Here is a 9,763-nt window from a genome sequence, read left to right as displayed (position 1 = left end):
AACTCTGGCCATGGGGCAGCGCCTCTCACTCAGCAAATGGCAGCTCCCTCAGCTTAGCAAGAGCTCAAGCAGAGGCAGGCCAGGACAAGGGTAGTGCACTGGGGGAGTAGCTTGCAAACTCACTCAAACAGGCACATGCTTGCCCCCTCCCTCAATGGCTGTCCCAACATCTGACTTAGTTATGGTTTTACTGCTGGGAACAGACACTATGACTAGGGCAAGACTTATAAAAACATTTCATTGGGGCGGGCTTACATGTTCAGACGCTCAGTCAATTATCATCAAGCATGACAGCATTCACACAGGCATGGCACGAGCAGAGCTGACAGTTCCACATCTTCACCCAAAGGCTGCTAGTAAAAGACCAATTTCCAGGCACCTAGGATGAGAGTATTAAGCCCACGACCACAGTGACATGCCTACTGCAAACAGGTCACACCTATTCCAACAATGCTACCCATCCAAATGGTGCCACTCTCTGGTACAAGAGTATACAAACCATCACAACTTGGAAGCATATTATGGCAAAACCATGAAATAGACTGACGGCTGCCATGTAACAAATTTCCTACAGATATGGTAAGGGGGCAAGCCTTACCAGAGAGAACTTTGTATCATTAGGAAAGATGTCTGCATGATGTTAGCATGTTTATACAAGGTCCATGGCCTCAACAGGAGCACTTTCAAGGAGGACAGAGAATGTGTTTTTTACTTGAAATAAAGGGCTTCAGCACTGTGTCTCATACTGGTCGGTGCCGATTTCACCTCACTCTATCCATGCAGAGGAACCCAAGTTGACCTCCCACCGTCCTTTTGAGCAAGGTATAGGCACAAAAAGACCAGGACGCAGAGCTGGTGTCCAATTCCTCAGATATGCTCAATTATCAACAAATGTTTAAACAAATACAGTGTGGTCACTTATTATTGATAGTCTTCACATCTTACTGAGGGCACCAACTGCTTGACTAAAACCAACTCTCTAAATAGTCTGCGCCCTGGGACATATATCAAGATCAATCTGGCATGGAGGTGCATGCACACTTTCCTGTACTGAACATAGAAAGGTGGAGGTAGAAGTTTGATGTATGTTAAATTGGCCACCAAGTTCACATTGTTTTCCTGGATTTCATCTCAGGACAAGGATGTGGAGAGTCTCTGATGGCTTCTGTCTAGCCCCTTGAAAGATTCTCTGAGCTTTGGCCTCAGCAATTAATACTTCCTGCTGGGTCAGCAACACTAAAGGAAGATAAGATTGTCATCAGCACCGTATCACGCTACCAGCAGTGGATATTAATCAGTTGTTCAGATGATGATACTCACTTTCATTTTTTCCTAATGTGGGCTAAGGGAAACAGAGAACATAGTCCTTAGAATGGAAAGATCATTCTCACTTCTCCATCTTCCCAGAAAGAAAGACTGGAAGGGGGAGAATAGTAAGTTCTTTATAATAGACAAGACTTGGTAAGTGAGGCCTTTGATGTAGCGTGTGATTCAGTGTTGTTTTCTGAAACAGGGTCTCAAATACCCCATGTGGACCAAGTTAACCTTGAGCTCAGATAATTCTGCTTCCACTTTCCTATATTTGAGCTTCCAAGTGGGGCCTCCAAGTACTGTGGAAACATAACTAGTCATTGTGAGAGACCTGGATAATCTAATGCTAAGGCATGTACAGCACAGTATAGCAAAAGTCATTGATTTCTATGTCTGCCCCCTATTTCAGATAGTTGCTGTCATATGACAGCCAATCATCAACAGAGAAAACAACTTGACTCAGCAAAGTCATGGTTTCCATATTCTGTTGTGTTCTGTATAAGGTTTGTTAATCTTACAATGGTACATAAACCATTCCATGGGACCCCTCAAATTAAGGGTCAATATGCAGTTATATCTAAAATGGCCTGATCCGAACAGAGCACTGGATACTTCCCTAACTTTAAATGAACTAATTTTGTTTTTTCATTTGTTTTTGTTTGGTTGGTTGGTTTGTTTTCTGGGTTTTTGTTTTCTGTCTTTATAAGTTAACAAAGATAGATTTTTTGAGCTATGGCTCAGGCACAAATCCTGAGCAATGGTTCTGATCAATCAACTTTAGGGTCTGCATTTAATGAATCATTCATGTTTGACGGAAATTGGGTTTTGTGTGGTTTGTGGGGCCAAACATGAACCCAAATACAAGATGCTAGGACCTTGCCCAGTCAACTAACCTATGTCTATAGTATTACCCTATACTTTCTGCCTGCACATCCGCACCTCTGTTGAATATATTATTTATTTCATACAGAAACTCATGGTCTAGCACACAGAGGGCTATAAGCAATACTGATCGGTGAGATTGGTGCAGTGAGAAAAGCCCCCACACAATCTGATGGTCACACATTGGTGGCTCCATATTTCAGTTTCCTTTGCCAAAAGATCTCTAGAATGTTGTCAGAAGCATGATGACTGCATGTCTCCCTCCTAAGGGATCTTGGGGCAAATTTCAAATGCTAAACACAAGGCTTCATGAGTGTGGTCCCTAACACACACCCACACTGCAACCAGCCCTGAAGGCTCAGCATGGATGAGATTTCATGCACCTGTATATGATTAGACAGGAGTAGATTTTGGCTGCATATTCAAACTGGTATGATTTCTCACTAAGTTTTAATGGCTCCTATTGCTGATTGAGGAAAATTTAAGGTAGGATGATATATTTCTGAGAAGGGTTTGGAAAGGAAACACAGAGTTAGATACATAGGAATTACTTAGGTGTGGCAAATCAAGCCTAGAGCAAACCCTGGCTTTGGAAGGAGGATGTGCTCAATGGCTATGCCCCAGGAAAGATCAGCTCAGCTTCCTGTCAGTACAGGGAGAACATTAGCAGGGAACCAAAGGCTTTATGTAGTCCATGACATCAGCAGTCCCTTCTTGGACATTCTATTGTCTCCTGGAGAGTTCTAAGCAACCTCTGTGATGTCACCAGTGTTGTAGTTACAACAAGCTGACTGAGGTTTCTCAGTCAGAGACTGGACATTGCAGTGATGGCCCTGCTTGCCCGACTTGGTAGACTTTTTCAGAGAACCAATGTGGATGGGAGAGAGACCAGAGAGGGGAGGAAGGATGCTGGCCTTCCATCTGAGAGTAATGAAGGACGAAGGAGGTGGACTTGGCGAATGAGGAGTAAGTCCTGGGAAGTGGATGTTGAGTTTCCTGGTAGGGGTGGCCTGAGCTGGCCTTTCTAGTAATGTGGAACTGGAGACTCTGGGTAGCCAAAAAACTTCCATGGTTATCACAATTCTTGAATCATCAAGGATTTCAGAACAGTACTTTTCCATCCCCTAAGGCAGGAGTTGGCAATGTCAAAGCTGTTGGGCTATGAACTTCAAGTCTTGACTTGCACTGGGTATTGTGGGTGTTACTTGGGGACAGAATGAGACCATCAGGAGTGACAGCGGGTCTAAGCTATGCCAGTTTGAGGGAAGGAATACCTGCACTTCAGTCCATGGCTTCTTTTAGCTCCTGTAGTTATCTGACCTTAGTCACAGGGAGAGAATGGTGCTCCAGACCATGATGTCATGTTCTCAGAACTACTCTGACCTCCTGTTTGTGACAGTTCCTACCTTACCTTTCTTTATCACCAATTGTGGGTGGCAGCCATTTCTATACTGTAAACAAAGAACAAGCAGTTGATAGACCCAGAGGGGGATTCTATTTTTATTTCTGGGATGTTTTGTGTTTCAGGGGGGAAGTTGATCATTGTGATGAACATATTCTCCCCCTGCCTGACTTATTAAACAAATTCCTTGGCTTAGAGTAACAGGTAGGATATCTGAGGATCTACAAGATCTAAAATACTTGTGATAGTGAATTTGTAGTCTGACTTGTGAAACCACAGGGCTCAGGGCTCTGAAGCCAAGTTGTACCCTGAAGAAGACATCTCTCTGGTCCTCATAAGCACGTTTAAGGGGGAATGAGGATACATCTGGCGACTTACATCACCTGATCTCTCTAGAGTGATGGTAGAACTGAGATCAACTCAGAAGAAATCTCATGCTGGGACCAATCTCTTGGTGGTGTCACTAGGTTACAGGCCTTTTTCCTTCTCTTTGGTAAGTCCACACTCTTTGCATTCTCACATCAAATATTCTCATATTCATCTACCTACAGTGGCTCACAGACAGACATCATCCCCTATACCTGTCATGAGCAAGGAGCAGTTTGAGAAGGAAGAGAAGGAGCTGATCAAAGAGATCCATCTCACTACCCAGGAGACAAATGAGCTGAGAGATCGCCTGATCTATGTGACCGAGGGATCTATGAACAAGAGGTATACGTTGCTCCATACCTGTGGTGTCATTCCGGGGTCTGCAATGCCTCCTTCATCTTATGCTTTTAAAGGGGTGGGTTCTAGGAAGCTATACCACCAGAACATAATTGGGTCTCACTTCATGCCCATAAATACTTATTAGAGGAGAGGCCACACCAGAAGTTTTGTCAGGAGCAAGAAGGGAAATAGACTCTTCTGCTCCCTCCACTTGAAAAGAGGAACTTGGAGTCTGAGTGAAGAACTCAGGGATAGAGGCAGTGATGATTTCCTAGGGTTCATTTGGAAAGCCTTTGACAGGAGGTTGCTAGGTGATGGGAGTTTGTAGTTGTGTTTTTACTTGTTTCGAAGGTGACTGAGTGTTGGAACCTCCAGGTAGCAGCTGGAGGGGCCTGGTCCCACATGTTTCTTCTCAGTGCTTGATTAGAATGCCTGAAGTTCATGCCTGTTCCACTTTGTCTGTGTACCTTATACTCTGAGGCAGTAATGTTGCATGCATTACTCTACCTCTCATTGTGTTCCCTTTGTCTCTGTCTCTCTTTCTCTTTCATTCTCTCACTCTTTGTTTCTCCATCCTGTGTATAGGTCTAAGTCTGTGAGTCTATGTGCATGCACAGGTACAGACCTGTGAATATGTTTTGTATGTTTTTATTTCTCTCCACAATTTGGAATCTAGGGGTAGGTGTTTTGGCCTGAGGATTTACTTACCTAAGAGTATCCAGGTGAGGTGGGTCCTGAGGCCTGGTAGTTCCCACTTTAAATAGCATTGCACTTTGACTATGTTGTCACATGTGTTAGTACTTTTGTATTTTGGGGGCAGATTATAAATCTGTGGTGATGTCTGGACTCATCTCCAGAATTATATATAATAACTGTCTCTACAGTATTAGGTATCCAGGATTTAGAATCCCTTTTATGGAAACAGGGGAAACACCATCACAGCTGTTTGGTGGGTAAAGACCTGTAGCCTAGACCCCTGAGAACATAACTTCTTAGTCTGCCCTTCAGACCTACTGAGTAACACAGGGAGCCAGGGCACCCTCAATCTAGATGCCTAGCTTCTGGTGTTCAGGGGCCAGAATAGCCAGTTTCCCAAGGTTAAGAAAATCCCAGCATTTAGAAAGCAGTGTGTGGTTTACATGGCTGTAGTAGTCCAGGACCCAGCCTGAGTTCATGTGTTACTTAAAGCCTAAGTTTATGGAGTTCTGTCTTCCTGGGGCCAGGCCCTACCACAGGCCAAATGGACACTATAAAGAACTGAAATTAAAGGAGAAGGAGATCATGACATTCCTACATGAATTAGAGAACAAGAACATGGAGGCCCGAGAGAACAAGCAGGAGCTCATGAAGGAGATAAATTTCTATCGGTAAGTACTTGTCTGGGAGGCCAACACTTGTGAAATGGCCATTTCTGCCTTCCTTTGTTTCTGGTCGGGAGACTGCAGGTCTGGTTCTATACTTTATGCTTTTTAGGCATCAGTGTCCCTTGGATTTTTGGACTCAGTTTTCCTAGGTCTCTAGGAGACTGTTACCACTGCCAATGTTCTCCAGGCATCCTCAGGAGCCTCTAAACAGACAAGTGATTCAGATCATCAGAAGGTTATTATGTTGTACTGGGCCTGTGGGGCTCAGGCAGGGTTTTACAGAGCTAAGTGAGGTTTAACATGAGGATAGAGTGCCCTCCCTTTGGTTCTAATAACTACCCTGATTGTAGTTGCACCCTACTAATTGGTATTGTCCCAATGCATGGGCTGTCATGAGTAGATGGAGATCCCTGTTTCTTTTGGAAAAACATGGACCCTTTGGTGTTTGGACCGCAGCACAAATTTCTTCTTCCATGAAATGGCTATTTGCTGTTTGTACAGCTGTCATGGATGTATTCCGGTGGATTGTATTAGGTCTTCACAGGAATCAGGGTACATGTCAGGTTAATGGGACCTGTAAGTAGAAATGGGAGGAGGAGGCTGCAGGAACTTACCATGCAGAGTGTGTTTCCAGTAACCTGCACAGCCAGCTCCTGCTGGAGAAGAATCTTATAAAGAAGAAGTTGGCGATATTGCAGCAGGAGAAGAAGGAAGTTCTGGCTGATTGGGCCATCATTCGTCAATGTTTGATGGAGTTGAACCTGAGTGGTACAGAAGAACAGGAGAAGACCAACAACCTGGAGACTAAAGAACATCAAGGGACAAACAATTCGGCCAGGCTATGACTATCTGATAATTGGCACAATAGAATCTATCTTTGCTTCCTCCCACCAACTTTCTAATCCATACTTCCAAGCAGCCGCCCTCCTCATGGAATGTAGCTGTTCTTTGCTCTTTTTTCACACAAGTATTCTGGGAAGTTAGCCTCTTGTGAGACTCTGAATTAGCCTCTTTGGAGGCACTATTATCACTGGCAAGTGAACCTTTCAACTCTGCTTTAGTCTGCAGTCCACTCAGGCTGACAAGTGAATAACATGTCACATTCTTGCATGCATGTCTTCAGATAGGTGGAATGCTATGTGGAGGTTTGAGTGAATTCTGGGTCCTATCTGCAGATTTCACATCAGTAATTTCAGTTAGCATATTAATGTTGACTGTCCAGTAAAGATGAGGTAGTGGGAGATAAAGGTCTGACAGCTGCCATGCCTTTCCCCACCATTCCTGTGTCTTAGTAACTGCCTTCCTTTCCCAGGTCTCAGAAACTGCTAGAGAGCTGGGATTGGCCACAGCTAAAGAAGAGACCATCTTGCAAAATGCGTTGTCATGCCAGGAGGCCCCTGCTGACCCTGATCTCCAGCATCCAGAATCTTCCTCAGATGAATCTTCCTCAGATGAATCTCTTTATATCACATGTCCTGAGTGGGAATAGGCCCTAACTAGGAAGCCATGGCTGATTCAGGGTGTTATTCCCTTTTCTCTTCAGATAATTCCTCTTGGCAGAGAACGGAGGTGACTGCACTGCTAACAAATGTCCAAGAGGAGTAACAGGCTATAGGTCTGTGCTGCTAAAAGTGCAGAAAAAAGATGAACAATAATTTTTTTATAGTTTTGTTTGAAGTTTTCATTTTTTGTTCTTAGAGTTGTTGCTATGTTATTTAGAAGTTATATTTTCTTATTCTTTTATTTCATTGTTTATTTTTGCCTTTATCTCTATATTAATTGAAATTGTAAAACCTATTTTTTAAAAATTCTATTTCTTATGCAAAAAATGGATTTGCAAGTCGTGACTTTTGAGACCATCTTCCTTATTCAGGTTTTCTATCCCCTGCTGTAGACCTAGAACTCACATCCAGAGATGGATCTTTGTAAGTTCCAGACAGCCAGGGCTATATAGTAAAGTCATAGCCACCTAGGGGTATACAAGGTGATGAACTTTTGTGTATCAATAATTTTATTTACCCCATGGACACACACTTGGTGATGTAATCACTGCCATACTGCATCCATGGTGTCATGAATTCTCATACTCCTAACATATAGCACTCTGTAACACACATTCATTCATGATCCTGTGAACCAGACACTGAGGAATATACAATAATTGTTCTAGAGCTGCTGAGGATATAAACACATTCAGAAAGGAATACAAAATAAATCAGGAAGGCCAGAGCCATATGCCTCAGTTTACTTGCAACAGAGCATCAGAGATTGAGGCGAACAATAGCTTCCCTTTGGTTCTGGCCTGAAAAGGTCAGAGCCATTAACTGGGAGAAAGTTCAGGGGTCGTCCCTCCTGAAAGAAAGGGATGTCTAAACATGGATTTCTGTGAGCCAGAGTTTTTCCTTGTTTCTAGTCAAGAGTTAATATTTACCAGGAGAGGAAAATGTCTTTGGGTCTGCAGATAACTGTTTCTTCTTCTGAAGTTTGTTCTCTTTCTGAGGAAATGACTCCAAAAATGATAATATTGTCTGCCCGGTGCAACTATGTAAAAATATTATTGTTTGGGGAAAATTGGCAAAGTCATAACCCGTGTTTTTAAGCTGTAGAAATCAGTAAAGCATTGCTTCTTGCCACCAGAGCAGTAGTCTGTCTGTTTCTTTAAGGCATTCGCGAAGCTCACCTTCGTCAAGTGATAACCACACAGCAGACATAATGACCTTCCATTTCTTGCTGGGAAATAGCTTTTAATAGATGCTGTTGTCCTTGACCATAAACTTGCTTTGTTTTGCTGTTGCTGATTAGACTTATGTTGAACATTTATGTGAATGGGTGTTTTTCCTACTGAATATAATACTGTATGTGGCTCCTCCTGAGGGACATTTCCCTCAGAGCACAGATGGAATGACAACCATTCCTGGAGATGATTGTTAGGTACCATGTGGGTCTTCTTCTGAGTAGCAGATGCTCTAACCTGTGAGGCATCCACACACTTCCTGCCGTTGGCTTTTGCCCTTCCAGTGAATATGCTGTATTAGATGAACAGGATCAAATCCACTTGAGTGGAGAATCTCAGAAGATCTGTAGGTACAGTGCCTGACCTGCCCACACTCAGTGTCCTAGGCTGCCAGGCATGTATACACCACGGCTCTGATATTACCACTGCTATTTCTGTGTTCAGAGCCTTTAAATTGAACAAAAAGGGGTGGAAGGAATATTGCTGTTTGTGTGCTCTGTTCCCTCAAAAGTCCCTAAAACAGGTGCAGTCAGGTGAAATCTTAATTGATCAGATAAGGCTAGAGGCTCTTATTGGGCAGGGGGAAGAAAGGCAGAGCTGAGATTTTTAGAGAGGGGAAGTGAGATGGAGAAGAGAGAGGGAATGAAGGACAAAATAAGGAGGAATAGGAAGATGGTGCTGGACTACGGGGCTCTAGGGGCCATAAGTAACTGGGGATTTCATAAATGGGAAATAGAGTAATGTAGGTACATTTTCCTGATCTAAGTGTGCAGGTTGTATTTGTATGTGTTGAGTTTTGCATTGTTTACATGGGCATTTTGTGGTTGTAGATTTCCCCTAATAAATTTGTCTGGCATATTACAAGGGTTTTGTGTTATTATTTTAAGAGGTAAAGGGGAAGTGTGAGTGGCAGACAGCTCACTGGAGGCTAGCCACAGGTGGTGGATGGCATTAGAAGTATGAACAGCCTGGCAGCAGCTAACCATGGGAAACAGGGCAATAGTGCTACATGGGGCTGGCCACTCAAGGTTAATGAGATCGTCTTTCCTGTCCCTAACCACTTTAGCATGGATTGGGTTTTGTTTTTATGTTTTGCTGTTTTTCTTTTTTGTTTTTTTTGTTTATTTTTTTGCTATAAGCTACAATAATGTATTTCTTTTTGTTCTAAGCATAGTAGCAAACTGTTCTACTTGAAAAAAAAAAAAAAGATCCCTCATGACCTGTTTTTTTGCCCCTGATCCAAGCCCTCCCCAAACTGTGTAAAATCCCTGTGTGATAAGTTTGTTGCAAAGTGGGAGTCTTAACACAAGAACAGGGTAGGTGGTGAAGTGAAGGGTGTAATGTGTAGGCAGCCGCACGCCC

At 43.2% G+C, this 9,763-nt stretch overlaps 1 protein-coding gene across 1 annotated transcript; it reads left to right on the top strand.

The window, feature by feature from the left end:
- Positions 1-3,020: 3,020 nt before the first annotated feature.
- LOC147005024 (disks large homolog 5-like) lies at positions 3,021-7,226 on the top strand. The gene is made up of 5 exons (XM_085836132.1): positions 3,021-3,159; positions 4,147-4,306; positions 5,527-5,670; positions 6,302-6,481; positions 6,976-7,226. The coding sequence occupies exons 1-5, from the start codon at positions 3,021-3,023 to the stop codon at positions 7,154-7,156; spliced, it is 804 nt and encodes a 267-aa protein (XP_085692258.1). The 3' UTR covers positions 7,157-7,226.
- Positions 7,227-9,763: the final 2,537 nt, after the last annotated feature.

Source organism: Mus caroli, unplaced genomic scaffold, assembly GCF_978045245.1.
Source record: "Mus caroli unplaced genomic scaffold, Mus_caroli_1 scaffold_4, whole genome shotgun sequence".
Lineage (NCBI taxonomy): Eukaryota > Metazoa > Chordata > Mammalia > Rodentia > Muridae > Mus > Mus caroli.
Note: the sequence above shows the minus strand (reverse complement) of the source record. Positions and strands in the feature narration are given on the sequence as shown.